This window comes from Diuraphis noxia, unplaced genomic scaffold (assembly GCF_037042655.1).
Source record: "Diuraphis noxia isolate RWA-SAM2 unplaced genomic scaffold, SU_Dnox_SAM2 contig0002, whole genome shotgun sequence".
Lineage (NCBI taxonomy): Eukaryota > Metazoa > Arthropoda > Insecta > Hemiptera > Aphididae > Diuraphis > Diuraphis noxia.
Window position 1 is genome coordinate 8833731 of NW_028301712.1, and position 20772 is coordinate 8854502.

At 27.7% G+C, this 20772-nt stretch overlaps 1 protein-coding gene and 1 non-coding gene across 3 annotated transcripts in view; one reads left to right on the top strand and one right to left on the bottom strand.

Annotated features, from left to right (window-relative positions):
- Nucleotides 1-20772, bottom strand: part of Corin (corin serine peptidase) — a 122131-nt gene that overhangs the window by 25801 nt on the left and 75558 nt on the right. For both annotated transcript variants that reach the window (XM_089218809.1, XM_089218810.1), the window contains exon 12: nt 13415-13531. In XM_089218809.1, coding sequence (XP_089074935.1) covers nt 13415-13531 — 117 coding nt within the window. The remainder of the gene's footprint in view (nt 1-13414; nt 13532-20772) is intronic.
- Nucleotides 132-203, top strand: TRNAH-GUG (transfer RNA histidin (anticodon GUG)). The gene has a single exon. It is a non-coding gene; the product is annotated as a tRNA-His (tRNA).

Here is a 20772-nt window from a genome sequence, read left to right on the forward strand (position 1 = left end):
GTATTTAGTTTTATAAATAATTAATAATGTTATCAATAACATTAACAACTATCGAGACTAAAATAATATTATCGTATAACAAATATCATTTACAATTTATAATTGTACTTTTATTTTAATTTTAATGTCCGGCCGTGATCGTCTAGTGGTTAGGACCTTGCGTTGTGGCCGCAATAACCCAGGTTCGAATCCTGGTCACGGCACAAAAACTTTTTGTTTTTTTTCCACATATTTTAAATTTATCAAATCGCACAATATACATTTTAGATTCTTAGAGGAGGGAATAATGATTAATTTTACGATAACAGGTGGGAAAACAATATGGAATTTTTGCAATAAAAAAGTTCTTCAAAATGTTCATAAATAGGTATTTCTATACCAAGTATAATTTTTAAAATATTTTCACTGTTTTTGAGCCATATGAATGTTTTTTTTGTGTCAAATCATGCTTTGATTTTTGATTTCAACTTAGCGTAAGGAAAACCCCTAAAAAAGTAATGAAAAAACGGGAATTTTCATGTATAATCAGTTTTCGACAGTATCAATTTTTTTATTTTGCTATCATTTAAATTGTCACCAAATGTCTATATTAGGTTATCTATTTATGGTTACATTTTCAAAATAATTTGACTTTTTTAAAGCTATTTATAGTCGATTTAGTCTTTTTTTTTTAAATACTTATAAAAAAATTAATTATTCAAAAAGCTTTAAAATTGAACTCAAGGTATTACCATAATAAAAAAAAAATCAAAAATCGTTTGTCACAATTTTTGTTTATTTGTTTATAAGACATTTAAAGTTCCAATGTTTACGAAACATGTCAAAATTGCGAAAATTTGCATGGAAGTTGAAAATTCATAAAATTGTTGTAACCCAACACAAGTTTCTCCATAACTTTTTCTTCAAATAACTGTAAAAAGAAACTCCAGAGTCAATATAGAAAACATTTTGTGCGCTTATAAAATATATTATAATTTAAATATATAAGTAATATAATATATTCTAGACTAACAAATCATATCCGTTCAAAATCGTTTTTCAACAACGATACTTGCCATTGCATTCAAATTTAACACATCCATTACCTACCTACTCTCCATCTCTACTATACAGCAGAGCTGCAGAGCGATACCCACTTGCACACTTTTTATTCTATAAGTGTCAATAAAACATGTTTCAGTTTTACTCTGACAAAAAGTATACAAGGTGAGTAGTTTTTACTAAAAATCAAAAATCTAATAAGTATATTTATATTATTATGCACAATTTTTGTTTAGATATAGACAATTCAATTTTAACGAAATTTGTAATTTAAAATATAAAGAATAACGATTTTAATTATTTTTCTGTAGTTTAAAAATATTCGTCGTAACTTTAAACATATATTATTATATTAGTTAACTATATTATGCATAATGAAATTTTCAAAGTATTTAGATCTTAAGCCATGGCCTATATTTTATAGTTAAATCTTACATGATACCTATTATAAAATAAATGACTACAACAATGACATCTAATAACATAAACCAAAAAATAAATAAAATATATACCTAACAGGGTATGTTAAAGGGTTGGCGAACTTATGAAACGCGAGCCAAATGAGACATATTAGTTAAATTTCAATAGCATGGGAAAAATTAAAATTAGGTATAAGTTCTATGCGTTCTATTATTACGTAAAATTTATTTTGTTATTTTATTACAATTTTTAACTACCTATAGTTATTATGTATTATTTGGTATGACATAGGGCACGTCATATGCGTGCGCAGGGGGTATGCAGGGTATGCAGCTGCATACCCTGAAGTTCTGTGAGAGGTGAACATCGACTCTGGAAGATTGAAACATCCAGTTATCAGTTATCAACTACCAAGTATTTGCGAAATACATACTTCTTGTATTATATAATGGTATTCATTACAATATTTTTTTAATTATAAATCTAACAGTAGGTTTTTTCAATATTTGTGAATTGTGTATACATATTATCAGAATTTTACGAGCTTAAAATAACTTTCAGGGCGTGTTCCAAAACTGTCCTTAATCTTCTTGGTCTAAACGCAGCTATTGTCAGCCTTCTGCATATCCTGAAAAAGAGGCATGCGCACGCCTATGGGGCACGTTAAAATTTTTCAAAACCTTGATTTGAAAAATTTTCCAGTTGACCAAAAAAAGGTTTGACACCTCTGATATATTATAATATAATTAATAGGTATATAAAGATGCATGTTTGTATTATAGAGTGGTTTGATATTAATATTGTATTGTTTAAAGTAGTTTACACATAAAATAAAATAAGTTTACATAAGTTGCATAAAAAATAAAATATTAGATAATATTAAGAGAAAATTAATTCAATATTCAACTATATAATTTACTATGAATTGTAACTACCTATAAAATAATTTTATTTTTGTATGGTTGTAGTTTTTAAAATGTTTTCTTGAATTATTTAGTCATTTTGCAGTAAGCAATAGTTTTTTAACCTGTATTTTATTTTATACAATTAGATAGATACTAATGATATTAACCTAACCTAACCTTTTTAGATTCTGAACGGAACGATGAATGTATTAATTTTACCATAATGTGTATGTTTTTTTTTTGTGTCTGTCATCACGTTTTCGGGCAGTAAAAGTGCTTCGATTTTTGACTTCAGTACCTCGTTCGATCAGAAAGTGAATCTAGTTGATACTTTGGGGGTCAAAAGTAAAAAATACTTTTCTAAATAATCGAGAAAAACAAACTAAAAATTAAGGGAAAGATGGGAAATTTTACGCACAATCAGTACTCGACAAAATTGATTTTGATTTTTAATGTAACTTTAAAACAAATTACCATAGATGCATGAAATTTTCAACGAGTTTTCAAAAAATTTCGACTTAAATTAAACTATTTAATATTTATAGGCATATGCAATTTTCGATCATTATTAGTTTTTTTTAAATTAATATCGATAAAAATTTATTTGTTAGGCAGAAAAGCTTGACAATTTAATACAAGGCTTCTAACACATTTTAACAATAGCAGTTGAAAAATATTTTATTTTATTTAATTAAATGCATAGTCACAATTTCTATTTACAAGCATTCAAATTTTGAATTTTGACAACATACGTAAAAATCACGAAAATTCACAAATTATTTTAAGCTAGAAATTCATAAAAATGTTTATTTTAAATCTAAGATTTGAAAATTTTTAATAATCTATAATATATCCTAGACAGATAAACCGTCTTCGCTCAAAATCGTTTTCGTATACAATGATTCCACCCGTTACAGTAACCCACTTGTAACCTACTGTACAGCAGAGCGACATCCACTTACCCACTTTTTTATTTTAAAGTTGCATACGATATATTACGAAAGAAAACCAAAACACCATATTTGACCATCTCTATAAATAGGCACATAAATGATAATAACCAATAGTTTAATATTCAATATAGGTACTTATAGTATATATTAATAGCTACCTTTAGGCCGACAGACCCGTCTCCGTTCAGAATCGTTTTTTATGATTTAAATGATTTATCGTACCTACATTGGATTCAAATTTAACTCATCAATTACAGTGACCTAGTCATTTACGAGTATACTCATAATAAGGTACTATATTCAGTCAAGCTGTTATCTATTTCCCATTTTTTTTATTTTCAATCGTTAATCATACAAAACTATTCTATGTATATATATATTTTTTTTTATTATTATTCTGGTACAATCTAGAGTGGCATTTATAAAATACTATTTTCGGACCATAATATTATACGCGATGTTCCCATTCGATTACCGAGAAAATAAAATAGTAGACACATAAATCACTGTGCGGTGCAATAAATAATGTAACATAGTTTTGATAGTGAAATTACACACACACAGTGTGTATTATTGTTTTAGTATGGTTCGTGTCATGAAAAAAATACGTAATGTTAGCTCTATCCTGAAAATGAAAGCACGTCTTTGTCTTAAGCATCCACGGTCATTTCCAGATTAATGTTTAATTTTGGTTTGTCGGAGGATGAAAGTATTTAAGCATTATAAAACTGTAAAACATCTTACAGGACGATTATAAAATAAACAAATTTTAACATTTATTACAATGCCTTCATGAAAATCGTCATAATATCGTAATTTATAATTTTCAAAAAATATATTTATCTTTACAAACACTCTGCTCTTTGACATTGTTGACGGGGAAGTATAGTAAAAGTGGGATAGAGACAGTTTCAACGAGTTAGAAAATGTCATTTTTCACTGTAAATGCACAACCGGCCATCACATATAAATTACGTAATATAGGTGTTGTCGGTAATTTTCGAAAGGTCCTTCACCATGTTAGCTAGATCGATGTCGACGGCTCATTATTACAGATTATACTATTAAAACAGCCTTATCGTTTGATGTGTACCTAATAACATTACCATCAATATTATTATCGTTCTATGTACGTATACGTATTCGTATGCCGGCGAGACGATAACGGAACCGCGTGGTTGTTTCCGTGCCGTGCAGGCGAAACTAGGTAGTTATACCTCAAAAAGGAAGTTGATATAATAAATCAATTTTCCGGACACCCATTTAATTTCGTATACCTACACATACGCACGTGAGTAGGTTTTAAGCGAATGTTTCTGCGTGCATACGATCTGTATAGCGGTGGCGCCATGGTGGACTTAAAAATTGTCACATTCCAGAGTTTTCGAGTACAACACACAATAATATAAATTATAATGATGATAATATTATTATCAGATGTGAGTCATTCTATTACCGCAAAAATCACTCGAATCGATTATTGTGTACGAAATACATTTTTTATTTGCACACCGTTCCCACCTTGCATAACAATATACAAAGTCGGTACTTATTTGCGGCGATATCGCAACACATCATATAATTCCAAAATCACACGTAACACATGTATTGTTAAATAACAGCATAATAACAATAATATTCTTATAGTCGTTAATAATAATTGTGTGTTTGGTCAAAATGCAGACATAGGTAGGTAAGTACATCATATTGATATTAATATGATATTTACATAATATATACACGACAAATATCATCGAAGAGGGTGTCAGAATTAAGGGAGTGAATATTACTCAAAAATAATTCAGGGGCAGTCGCTTCTTGAACGTCACGGTGACCAACATCCGCTTGGCCATAAGGGTGAATATTAGTAGAGTGCATCATTATCCTATCGGTATTTGGTACGCACCTACATACTATATAGGATAATATCTTTTTATGGTTTTTTTTTTACCCACCGTACTGTTTTTGCTTTTTCACGATTCATTTTTCATACCGACTGTTCCGAACCCATCCCTAAAACCGTTTCCCGTGTATATTAAACGTTTATTTAAGCGTAATGGAATTATGGAGATGACGGTCATTTTTATCTACACGCGCGGTAGGTACCTATCGCATGTATCTCGTTTATACGCAAAACCCTGTAATATTTCGTATTTATGTTACGATATTCTAGGTAATCCCAGTTTTCGGGTGGAGTCGATATAATTTGGGTATAAGAACTATTTTACCCTGCAATTGCACACATGCACAAAACATGTTTCGACTGCAAATTTTAATCGGATTTCCGGATATAACAAAATCGTATAAAATCGACCAATGTTAAGAGTAATTCCAAGAATGAAAATTATGTAAATTAATATAAAACATATTATTACCAATGAAGAAAAATATATAATATAATACCTATATATAATATATGCTTTAGCAGGTATACTATGTACAAAAACAAACACAAAAGTTACCTAAAGGGTATTACATTTTTGCAATAAAATATCTATACTAGAAATATTTTTAAATGACTAAATAAAAAAATAAAAAAAATTGAAGAATTGTATTTCTCATCAACAAAATACCTTAATAATTCCCGGAATAGAAAAAAAAATCAAATGATAACACTTAATTATAATAATTATTATAATTAAATTTATTAAACTTATTTTTAATCATTTCTTATAAGCGGAAATGTATGAAGTAAAAAATCTCTCCATATATTCGTAAAATTGTTTGAAATCATTTCATAAGATGATTTTTCATAATATAGAGTATTGTTTCGAGATTATGGGATGTCCAGGTGAGTATAATAAGTGGTAGGCTTATTTAAAATAAACATCAATTCTTTGGTTACCACGTCATGTTCCACCTAGAATTATTCGTCTAATAAGGATAATAAAGCTAAATTTAAACACAAGCTTATAACACGTATATAATATTATAATATTACGTCGTAGGTAATTATGCACCAATCCGATTTACCTTAGTAATTGCGTAGTATACACACACAGGATTGAAAACGACGCAAGTCGATACGAAAAACAAATTAAAAAAAAAGTTTTATGAACTGAGTACCAATAATTTAATTGACCAATAAAATATATCGTTGAGGGTGATAAAGATGATATTAATCTTGAGGCAAGTTAAATAAGAATGTTTAGTTGTTAAGTTGTATACACACTGTACACTCTCATAAACCACAATATAGAAAAGTAAAACATATTATAATCTATTAAAAGTTTTGACTAAAATAATTTCAAAAAGAAAAAATCGTAACTCACGCCACTCCGTTTAGGAAAAAATAATATGGGCTATTTATAATAGTATTTATAAGTAAGAGTATTCCTAGGTAGGTAGGTATACCTACAGATAATGGGTGTTGACGTGTTGGATATTATTCTGATACATCATTTTAATATGTCATATTAATTATTCTATATAGTAAATTATTTTCACGCTATTCACTCATCACTGTACAAACAATATCTGGTTTTATGTTATTATTATTTGTCGTACATAAGTATAGTTTATAAAAGTTGGTTAAAATGAGAAAAAGGAAAGTAGGTACTTACTCATAATTTTTAAAAATGAAAATGTTATAATGTTTTCTGGGACTACTATTACTTATTCTCTTTGTGACAATTATTCATTATTATTATACGTCCATTACTATAACACATACTTAAATATACTTTTAAATCAGACATATTGTAATAAACTAGTAGGTACCTATGATTAATTAAGAAAATATGTGATCTACTTTTTCTTAAATTATTTCTTTTAGTTTTAAAATATGATCATTCATTAAATATTTATTAAGTTTAAGGTTAAATATAGAATGCTAAATATTTTTAAGATAGCTGAGGTTTACTTATTATGTATTCAAGTCATTTATAAATACATAAAGTTTTTAATACTCAAATACTCGTATTTAAACAAGCTTATTGATCTAAGTATAGGTATGTACATCATGTTATTATTATTAAAAAAAAAAAAAAAAAAAAAAAAAAAAAAATGAAAGGTCTTAAAATAGTTGAAACCCATATTTAAGAATTACCATTTTCTCAAGCCATAAAGTATCATCAATGGATGGTTTCTCTATTCAGGCTACTCGACAATACCTATGTAAAGCAAGCTTAAAAAAACTTAGGTAAAAATTAATGTAGAAATTTTATTTTACTTAAATAGGTAATAATAAATACGAAAAAATATATGTCACAATAATTTTTCTTCATATTTCTTTTAGTTTTATTTCAAATAATAGATTTTTAATTTTGTGTTATTATTGAAATATTGAGTATAGGCCATAATATTATTATTGATATAATACATTTTTTTATTAATTTTTTTCATAATAGTAGGTACCTAACACAAGGTGTGTTTATTATTTAGAACTTGTATAAAAAGAAAATTAAAAACTATAGAAATATTTTACTAAGAATTTTACAAAATTAATCTTAACTTTTAGATTTTAATTTTAAATATTGAAATTCGATTATTATTGATTTATCATTTCATTCAAAATTTAAATTAAAAATAATAATACAGTCTACATTTATACCAATGATATCATGCGCTGTGTTTGGTAGAGTAAAAAAATCTATGCCAGTTTTTTTGTAAATCGCATTTTATTATACACGACCATATATGAAACTAGATACATATTATTGTGTAGTAGTACTTCATATGCACATGACAGTTTTGGACCGATATTAGTCGAATAAAAATCATTTTCAATTTTGAAATGTTAACGAATTTTTACGTGAATTCCCTGTAAATTCGAAGTTTTATATTGTTTTTACCCTATTATACTATAAATTTTCTAAGCAACTGAATTCAATTTCAAAATATGAACTCTTAAGAAAAGGATTTATTCTTAAAGTTGAAAAAACTTTCACTATATATTCTCATCGCAGTATTCTCTGAAACAAATAAAGTTTAGATCATTTGAAAACCAATAGCCGACATCGTTTTATTTGATCAGAAGCAAATGTCGATGATCGTCAAAAGCTTTTTTTTTTTATTGGGTTGATTGCTATAAAATTGATAAAATTCAATTTATTCATTGACATATTTTATACTGGAATGATAAAAACACTAAGTTATATATCAGTAGTTGTTTCGTTAAACATTACATATCAAGGGTTCATACATTACTTACAGCTCGTTTATCAAGACAAGTATGATACTAAGTAATCGGTGACATCAGTAAAAAACGTTTACGATAAAAATAAAATGTTGAGTATTATCGGTGAAAGATATAAGCGCCAAAATGAGATAAGAAAAAAATTTTGTATAGTGTAAAAGCGCCAAAATCATATCGTACTACATAAGTGCCAAAATCCTAGGTACCTGTGTGCCATTATTGTTATTATCTAGATATTAAATCTAGAACTAACTGATTTATTAAATTTATATTGATTCGCATGTATATTATTATTTGACGATTAATTATTACTGAACATTTTTCAATATAATATAATTTTTTATACGACACTAATTTTTAAATAACTTTCTACTTATATAAAATATTAATTTTGGTGCATATCATATGCCATTTTTGTACTTTTGGCGCTTATGTTATTTAGCAAGTATTATGATTGTTGACATGCCTTACCTTTATACTGTTCTGTATTATGGTGTTGCAGAGAATTTGGTGTTAAACGTTTTAAAATATGTAATCGTATAAATATAATTAACATTATATTGTACTCCTCCAAAACATTATTTTGTTGAAGTACACTCTAATACCATGGAGTGTCATTAGCTATAGTATTAGATAATAATTACTGTATTATGATGGTTTTTGGAATGCTAATCACCATTACACAATTATTTTGGCTGAAAATACTACTAACTTAAGTCAATAATTAATGCTCATTAGTCTATAACACGTATTATACGCGTATTACATACCGGGTGAGTGTTTAGTCATTGAAAAATGATTTTTTTAGTGGTTCAACAAAGTAAAAACTTAAAAATGTTGAGGATAAAATATATATGTAAATTTTCAAAATAATGTTTTTAAAACGACAAGAAACCATTTTTTTTTTCAAAAACATTTTTAATTTTTGAAATCATTAATGTTCAATGATAAAAAAAAAAAAGGTATTTATTTTAAATAATGACTACCATGATGATACTGAACGATCCACAAAAATTAAAATCGTATATTATATACAATCATAAATATAAATCTCAATGTAATTATTATAAATAATAATTATACTGTGTACAGTGTACACGTTGTAATGTATTTGTAGACATAAAATATGTGAAACGGAGAAACTTTAATGATATTTCCAGACAGTTGTCGTTTTCAATAATATCTGTGATTTTTACAAATATGCAAACACAACAAATAATATAATGTAAATCAAAATATCGGATTATCTGTCGTGTGTCTCATCTCTTATCAATCAATCAAATAATATTTGTTTCTCGTGTTTTTTATTTTCCTCCGGAACCGAGTATTTTATTGTAATAATATACAATGTTATGTATATACAATGTATCATGTATCGCAAAATCGGATTCAGCCGTTGCGTGAAGAGAACAAGTTGTGGAGAAAAGGTTTAATTAAAATGTTTATTTCTCATTGATATACACGGGATTCAGCAGAACTCGTCAAAATTACACTCGTCTATACTATACTATTATAATAATGTACAATAATATATCATTAACAATAATTTTACATGCGTGTGAAATCACATAACAAATAATATTATTATAATTTGTTTAATTTTGTAAGTCATATTCGAACAAAACATGGGATCTCGAACCGTGCACTCGAATCATCTTCGACTAGAATGATTTGAACATCAGATTAATAATAATATAATATTATAAAACCACTAATCCAGTGATCGCCAATTCGCAACCAACTATTTGAAGACATGTTTCAAATGCTTGGGCCAAAACCTGCCAGTCCTCAACATAATATCATTCCTTCAGCAAACAGGATTGGACAAGTTAATTTGATCAGAATACTCAACCTTGTCTCTGTTTTCTTTTTGTTTGTTTGTTTACTACTAGTCAACTGTTAATGTAATATATATTAGTATAAATGCAATGATGCGTCCAATGGTTATAGTTGCCGTGGACTGTTTTGCTTTAAAGTAACTAGTCCCTTTAGATAATGTTCAAAATAATTTTTTTATGTAAAGTTATCGTCACAGCTCACAAGTATCTATGTCCTATATATTATATCCAATACAATCATCAATACCTACTCACTACGCTACTACGTAGCAGGTAAACATTATTACGGTAAAAAATTAATCAGATTGGAAAAAGGAACATATCAACTGCGCCGATCGATAATCTCATATAACAAATTATGTACGTCGATTATTGCACTGACCGCTTCTTAAATATACATAAACGTAAAAAATACTATTTCTATTATAACTGCAGAAAATATATTCAAATATTGAAATAGAAATTTAGAAGGCAATAAAATAAAATTCTACACTTATAAATTATAATAATATCTACATTTTTTAGTTTTAATTCACTTTTTTTAGAAAAGTAAATATTGACAACGAAATCAAGACAAATTAAAATATAAATATTAACTATATTAATCAACTATACTACACATTTACATAAGTTAAAATTATAAAAATAAAAATAAACTAACACGGTTTGCGTCATTGGGTTTTATTAAAATGCTTCAACGGAATAATTAATGTAATGTCTTTTTATCATACTTTTTTTGTACCAGCGTAAAAGATACACATCACTACACAGTTATATGTAGTCTCCCAAATTTGGCACAATTTACGAACACCGATTATTGTATTATATAATATTGTAGGTACCTGTATAATGATTTGTTATAATCTGTCATAACACTCATAAGACTATTCAACGAAAACCTCGACGTACTTATGTATTATTATTATGTATACCTACTATATTATTATATAATATAGTCGATCGCACAAAAGTGAGTGTGGTATAAAACGTCAGTTGACCGTAGCTAACTGTAATGCGACCATCGTCCATCGTGTTTGGCCCATACATCGGCACATTTGCCGGAACATTTGGCACAGGACAAATCGTACGTCGACCTAAACGCACAACTCTGACACTGTCCGAGACACGCGCCGGTCGTAGTATAACCACGGTTACGACCATACTCTATATATCTACGTATTTATGTGCGTATAAAACGACTTAGTTCAAACGACCAGCCTTATTGGTGTATATCGTATACAATATATATAATATATATGGAATTGCGTATGGGGAAATGGTGTAATTTCATCGTTTCGGTCACCGGTGTTCGCGATTTGTGCGCGAAAAACTTTCGTTGGATTAATATATTGATTCTTTTTTCTCTCTCGCAAAACACACAATATCACCGCTATTACCTTACACAGCGAGAAAACTTTACGTGTATAATAAGTTTTTTTTCCACTCGCATTGTCTTACGAGTATCTGCTGCGTATAAACCTGCTGCAGCTATTGAGAAATAATAATATGATGTACGATATTATACATTTAAACTATTATAATATTAATATATAAATATTTGTACATCCCATACGTATCTATTGTATGATATACCTATAAGCTATCACTGATTATAAATACTATAGCGTTGCATCGGATTTGGAATTGTTTACGATGAACACACGAATGTAAACTTAGCTATAATGTATTTAAATAAAGCCATCGAAATTTAATATATTTTCGAAACTCCATACTGGCGAAATCGACAGTCATTAATTGTCACTTATCGTGATATATTTGTTTTGAACAAAACTGCAGTTTTCTAAGAATATCAGATCAGACTATATTGTTCTAAGTAAAGAAACTTAATTTTTACAAACTGAGATCTATATAAAGACGATCTAAAATAAACAAAAAACAAATTTTAGTTTATGGAAAATAACTTTGAGAACCCTAACAAATAGTTAACATTTAATCCTATTAATGACATACCATAAGCTAAATGGCTTCAAAGCTTATTTGGTTTTACCTTATACATTTAGTTTTAAAAATTTGCATTTTCAATACATTTATACTTAAAATACATTTAAAATATAGCATTAATATTATTTTTCCAAAGATGTATAAAAGTCTTCAAAATCGTTTTATGGTACCTACTTAAATTTTTAACTAAAAGTAACCATGAAGATTAATTGAATTTTTAATATGATTGTCACTTCTTAGTAAACAATAGAATTACTATTTTTCTACCTTCGAATATTATTACTTTTGATATAAATACTTAATTACCTATTTCTGTTGTATTAAAAATTAAAATATTACAATCTGTAAAATATATTAATAATGTTATTGTATACAATCTTATAAGAATAATATAAATATGAAAAAGCGATTTAAACACTCAGACTACATTGATTAAACTCAATTTCCAAAATTACATTAATATTATAAGCTCAGATGGAATGAATGAAATACGATTAGTTCCTATGCACGACAACATTCGATATCTTATCTGCCTTATAAGGAATATTAAATTTATCAATGTTAGTGTACGGTTTATAACAATATTAATCTATTAATCTGAAATAGGTTTGGTGAATCAAGTGGTATAGTTATAAGGCGGTGGCCAGGAAAAAGGAATAATTCATGTACGATATTATGTCTTGAGTAATATTTGCACGATATGTCTTTAGTCGGTTGGGTTTTTTTCATGACAACAAATGTGAGATTAAAATATAATGTGAGGACTGTATGACAAGACATTTTTTGTCTGACTCCCATATAACCATGTTAAGATTTATATCCACATAATATTTGGGGGCTGCTCATACATACCAGCCAAGTGTTAAGGATGACAGTTGCTGGTCTTTCCAGAATGCATATTATAATATATTGTTGTTACTTTTCTTACGATACAATTTATTGAACACATTTTGCTGCATAGAGGCAAGTCTTACAAAGTGGTACACCTCTCTGATGTGGTTATTAAAAAAAGACGCTATATTTACTATTTTTTTTTTTATTACAAGATTACAACCATACTTTTTATACCAATATAAAAATCGTTGATTCATGGGTGCATGATACTTTTAGGTGAACCTAATGATGCTATGTTTATTTTTAAATCGTAAAAATACATACCTGGGCATTGTGAACACTTCAATTCATCAGTGTGATCTTCACAATCGAAATGTCCATCACATTTCCAATCCAATGGAATACATCTCTTTTTATCACACTTAAACCCTTCGTGGCAAACTGCAAACATAACGTAATACATTTCTATGGATCATTTTCATCATATAATCAAAATCTGTTTCACAATTTAATAAAATAATAGAGTTAAATTTTAAATTATATCGATTTATTATTTATGGTTAATACTTATTAATATTGTATGGTTTATAGTTAATCTAAAATTAATTGATAAATATATATAAGAATCAAAGCGTATATTATAATGTATAATTATTATATATGTATATATATAATTTTTTGTCATAAATTATAATGCGTACGATAGTGAAAACGTTACATTTGTGGGGTCTTATAAATATATAGAAGTAGTTGGCCGTTTCCACTATATTAATTACAACTGCACATGATGAAAATTAATTTGATAAACATACTTAAATGAAAACATTTTTGCGTGCGTCAAATGAGATTCATAGAAAAGATTCATTTAAAACAAAACCTTTCAGTGCACATCGCACAACAAAACGTAATGTAATTTGCATTATTAAAATTATTAGATTTCAGTCTAAAGGATATAAGTTCTACAATACACCGTAAATAAACTATACAGATTCAAATGTTAACGTAATATAACTTCTTTTTTTCGATGATGAATTGTAATAAGAAGTCTATAAATTAATCAATTTGTATTGAACAAATACGACACCTTGCTTCAACTATAATGTTTCAAGTGATACATCATTAGAAGGTCCATGAATTTTCTTCACGTACGTGTCCCCAGCCCCCCCACATCGGATATTTCAAATTTTTTTTTGGCAAAAAATTAGCATGTAATTAGCATGTATTTGCATGCTAACTTTTGTAATTTGCACGCGCTTTAATTAGGCGTGGGATCAAAAAATAGGTGGGGGGGCTGTAGACACGTGTCTCCGACCCCCCCACCCATCAAAATCACTTATTTTCAAATTTTTTTCTAGGCCAATATTTAGCATGTAATTAGCATGTATTTGCACGCTTGGTCCCGAAACTCTACCGTCATTCGTTGGTTCGCAAAATCCGTTTTTCTAATTTGCACGTGTCCCCAGCCCCCCCCACAACTCGAAATAACTGGAACTGCATAATCACTTATACGCCAATATTTAGCATGTAATTAGCATGTATTTGCACGCTTGGTCCCGAAACTCTACCGTCATTCGTTGTTTTGCAAAATCCGTTTTTCTAATTTGCACGTGTCCCCAGCCCCCCCACAACTCGAAATACTAGGAATTACAAAAGTGCTTGCACGAATATTTGGATGACTATGATATCATATTCCTAAAGTGGAATACTAATTCTTTTGTAAATTATTATATTTACATAATAATATGTTTAAATGTATTTTTGTTTGATAATATTTATAAATTATCACTTTTATATTTTTTGCATTTTTACGACTTACGATCTACATTGTACATATTCTAGCGTTATCGGTTTTATTGTGATCACATTTAATATACTTATATTTAGTATAGTATAGTTTCAATGAAACTAACAATAGTTACTAACCTTTCAATGAAAACAAATATATATATATATATATATGTATAAATATATATGTATGTATAAATAAATAAATATAAATATATATATATATATATGTATATATGTCTATATATGTGTATATATATATTTAATGCTAGCGGTTTTGTAAATCTATTTTTAGGTTGGTATATTTTAATTGTATCTATAAATATTTGTTATTTATGTAAAATCTTAAACTGAGTATCTGATTAACTGATAATATTGTCATTTGGTCACTGATGTGCAAGCTCTTAGCAAGCCCATCGACGGTTATTTATTTCACTTATCGTAATTATTTAAATTGTTTTTTACACGCGTTTTAAAATGGCCGGACGAAAGTGTGCATGTCCACCGGCTACTGTCATTGATGCAGTTATTTTGTTTAAGGATAGAGTAATTACTACTTCTGATAATGGCCTAAAACGTAAGTATAATTTTATAATAAAGTTGAATATTACCACTTTGTTTAGCAAAAAAGCCTGAAAATATTTTTATTATTTATGATGAATATTTAAAATAAATTACGAAATAAATTACTTAATGATAGTAGTTATAACTTATAACACCACCGTTTTGTACCAGATGATAATGGTTCTGAATGCCACTAAGAGTACCTATTTCAAATATTTCAATCTTACTTTTTTTCTTAATATATAAAAGGTATCATCCTTTGGCGATTTTTAAATAGCGAGTGGCTAGTAAAGTTAGTTATGCCGTGATGACCGCCAAATGAGTGCTCGGTGAAGCTGTTCTCAAATGTGACTATTGTGAGATTGTGGCGATTGTGCAAATGTGTGTGTCGTCATTACCTTGCCTGAGTAATTTTGTAAATGTATAAAGTATATGTCAATAAACGATTTAAGTGAAACAGATTAGGCATTATTTATTTTTATTATTATTAGACATTTGTATTGATTGTATTTAATAATTATTTTCATTTAATCTTACCAGATTTTAGAACATATTAATTTCACCAAAAAAAGCTTTGTTAATTGAGGGGTGGGGGACAAATTCACATTAGCCATTTCATCAAAAATAACTACTACCTATACAATTTGTAATGTCAAACAATATTAATAAAAATAATGTAACTATATTTAAATTTAATAAAAATAAATTATGACTTAGATAATTTATTTTTATTAAATACAATACAATACAATACAATACAATACAATGATAATTAAAAATTAACCAATTTAAACAACTAATTGAATTTATAAACTAAATTATCAAATTCGTAGTTTTAGGAAAATAGTTATAATAAACAAATCGATATCCGAGAAAATAGCTGAATTGCTAAATATTGGCGTATAAGCGATTATGCAGTTCCAGTTATTTCGAGTTGTGGGGGGGCTGGGGACACGTGCAAATTAGAAAAACGGATTTTGCGAACCAACGAATGACGGTAGAGTTTCGGGACCAAGCGTGCAAATACATGCTAATTACATGCTAAATATTGGCCTAGAAAAAAATTTGAAAATAAGTGATTTTGATGGGTGGGGTGGTCGGAGACACGTGTCTACAGCCCCCCCACCTATTTTTTGATCCCACGCCTAATTAAAGCGCGTGCAAATTACAAAAGTTAGCATGCAAATACATGCTAATTACATGCTAATTTTTTGCCAAAAAAAAATTTGAAATATCCGATGTGGGGGGGGGCTGGGGACACGTACGTATTTTCTTCGATTAATAATAGGTAGCTATATTCCATGGCTTATTTATCAATTAAAATTTTACTAGACAGGGGCAAAATGTCGACAGACTGTGAACAAATAATACATATTTGTTTTCAACACGTCTTCATCACAAGAATGATGACCCATTAGGGCAAATGGCCATATAATTAAAATATAATCGTAAAAATTAAATACTGATATTTGTATACAATATATAACTATACCTATATAAGTTATTAATATTTAATTGAAAGCTTATTTCACTTAAAACGGATATTATAGTGTCTTAACAGTTAACAGTCTTAACCCAGAATACCAATATTAGTTTAGATAATCTTGTAACGTGGGATGCTTGTAAAAATAAAAAGTGGGTAAGTCGTGGATGTCGCTCCGCTCTGCTGTACAGTGGGTTACTGTAATATTGGATGGAATTAAATTTGAATCCAATGATATTATATCATTGTATACAAAAAACGATTCTGCGCAGAGACGCAGAGAGGTTTATCTGTCTATGATATATTATTGATTTATACAAATTTTCAAACATTATATTTAAAAACAAAAACTTTTACGAATTTCTAGCTTAAAATAATTTGCAAATTTTTGTGATTTTTACGTATTTTGTCAAAATTCAAACTTTGAATGCTTATAAAAAAAAGTTGTGACAATGAATTCCTTTTATTTTTCAACTCCTATTGTAACAATATGTTTGGAGCCTTGTATTAAATTTTCAAGCTGTTCTACCCAACAAATAAATTGTTATCTATATTTATTTTTAAAAAACTAATAATGATCGAAAATTGTATATGCCTATAAATATTAAATAGTTTAACTTAAGTCGAAATTTTTTGAAAACTCGTTGAAAATTTCATGCATCTATGGTAATTTGGTTTAAAGTTACATTAAAAACCAAAATCGATTTTGTCGAAAACTGATGTGCGTACAATTTCCCGTTTTTCCCTTAATTTTTAGTTTGTTTATCCCGATTATTTAGAAAAATATTGAGAATTCATTACTTTTGACCCCCCAAAGTATCAACTAGATTCACTTTCTGATCGAATGAGGTACTGAAGTCGAAAATCAATGCACTTTACTGCCCCAAAACGTGATGACAGACAAAAAAAAAAAAAAAATTGAAAATTAAAAAAAAAACACATATCATGGTAACATCAACACATTCCTCGCTCCGTTCAGAATCTAAAATGTCAACTAAAATAAATTATCGCTAAATTAATTTTAATAAAATTACCACCGCACGCCGTCAAAAATGCATATAATTTTTAATATAAAACAGAAAATACTAGCTAAAATTTTAGATTTATATGCATATTTTATAAGAGTTGGTTTATTAAGTAAGTTAACCATTGAAATTTGTATTGTAGATATATTTAAACGGAAAATTATAAAATAAATAAGCATGTAGACAAAATAAAGTTAAGATAAAGATTATTATTATTTTAATTAACAGAAATACTATGTTATATTTATTATAATAAGAAAAAAATATTAAAAATAAAGTGTAATGAACTACACTTTGGTTTTATAATATTTTCATGGTAATAATTCATAGTTTGATGCTTGTAACATCGATACTCGTATAATATATCTTATGATTTAATTTCTTTTTACATTACAATTATAGTTCTACAATCTTCATTAAATAAAAAATAAAAAATAACATAATATTATCCATTTTTAAATAATATTGAATTGATTTTGTGACACAAAAAATAAAAGCCATTTAATCAAGTGGTTTTGATTACAATATTCAGCAAGCATTATCATCGTCTGTGCTTGGGTTAAAACCCTCTGAACTTCCCAAGAACACAAAAAACTATCAAAAATTATTTTTTTCGGTAATCATTTTTTGTTTTTGTAGACGGTGTAGTTGATTTATGCATTTTTTATATAAGTATAACAGATGGCTAAATATATATTATTTTACATATTGTAATAATTTCAAAATGTATAGGTTTTATAAAACCCTATTAAATAAATATATTATTTATTACTACTTAAATTCATAATTTGGTACTTACCAAATACTAAACTTTGATACTAAACTTACAGTTAATATTTTTAGCAGACAAGTAGAAAAATTTTGTTCAGAGTAATACTTTACTTTTATTGCGAAATGGGTACTACTTAAATACTGAATAATGAAACCTTTTTAATAAGTTTTTAAATTCTAAAAGGAATGAGGAAATATAAAAAAGTCACATTATCAATGATTATTGTTATAGTCAATACGTACTATTGGAATGCCAAAAAAATATTCATATAACCTAGTAGAGCCTCATGTATTTTAATTATTTGCTGGATATTATGGAAGTCAATATGTGTTATGAAGCTTAACCTTTTAGTATTTGAGTATAGGTACATCATAATATGTGTCCTGACTCTCCTGATATCTGTCCCAATGTTTAAAAAATCTGTTTTAGGATTTTCGCATGTGTCCAAGTATAAAGTTTTTTTTTTTTTTTTAAGAAAGAATGAGAACCATATATTTAATTGTAACGAATTCGTACTGCAATCATTTAATAATAATTTTAAGTACTCTTTGCAGTACCTTCTGTATATTTATTTAACGGTGAGCATTGAGAGTTCATTTTTTTTTTAAATATTAAATAAATTAAAAAGTCTGATTTATTTTATAAATTGTATTCAATTTAAATTTAAATATTAATAATGGTTATAACTTTATAAGAGTTTTTTTTTTTATTAAATCGTTATTTAGTGCCTACAATGTTAATAATTGTTTGTTTACCTATTTATTTTTTTGCATGAAATGTAATAAAAATTCAAAAAATGTTATTGGACCCATTGATAGGTGCGAACTATGCATACGTCCAAATCAAAAACAAATTTGTTGGTATTTTATTTTCAAGCAGTATAATATGCTAAGTGCTTTTTTAAATTTAAATTTAGCAAAAGACTTAAACATTTAAATGAACTGAACCACTGTCTAGTTTTATAAAGCGTAAACTGTAATTCGTTTGCGCAGTTTATGCTGTATAATGCCCGTACAGTTCCACACGTTTTCAAGAAATTTTAGTTAGATAGTTTTTATGTGATGGTTATTTGATGACTATGCCGTTTTTCTGGTGATATCGTCAAAACGTACGGGAATTGTACTACTTATTTGAACAAAACATTACGGTTACACAAACATCTCGATTGTCGTGTTCAAAAGTCTTGAGCCAGTAACTCGTGATTGATAGGTACATTTAGGATTAAAAACGGCTTTCAATTTAATCAAAAGAATTCTGTTAGACGTTTGCAATTTACGTGTTTACGCTGTAGGTAGGTACTTAATGACAGTTAGTGTTGAAATGTAGCGTTCATAATATATGTTTATGGCGTAATTATATTGTTTTTCAGGTTAACGAATTGAACGTAAATCGGTGGAGGTTGATTATTGCTCCACTCGATACATCAAAACAGACGCCGAGAGAATACGACGACCGGATTTAAAGCTGTAGAACACAGCAATGGCAGTAGACAAGAGTGGAACATTTTCATCTTGAAAACCATTAAATAAATGGACGGACTGTTTGTTTTTATGACAATAGGAACAATTAAAATATTTTCAAGAAAGAATATTTTTGCAACGACACTTAAACAAAGTGTGCAGTTTTATCTAAAAAGTGATGCAATAAAAATAATCGAGAAGTTTTCAAGAATAGAAAGTAGGTACCTGTACCAATACTTTCGGTGTTTGAAGAAATAAATCAAAACGTTTATAATTGATAAACAATAGTAATTTACAATTAAAATAAATTTCTGTAATCACAACATGTTTCCGTACTCTCAACAAAGTATATCAGCATATTATGTTCTTATAATAATACAAAAAAACCAAGCATCACATTATATTAGGTAACATAGCTATCATGTTTTTGGGCTGTATAAAATTTTATTTTTCCCAAATGATTTTTGTGAGGCCAATTTTCGTAATATTTTATGTATTACCATTGAATTGGATCAACAATAAAAACAAAATACCTAGTCATTTAAATTCCTAAAAAAATGCAGCAAGCAACTAGATATTAGTTTACAACACTT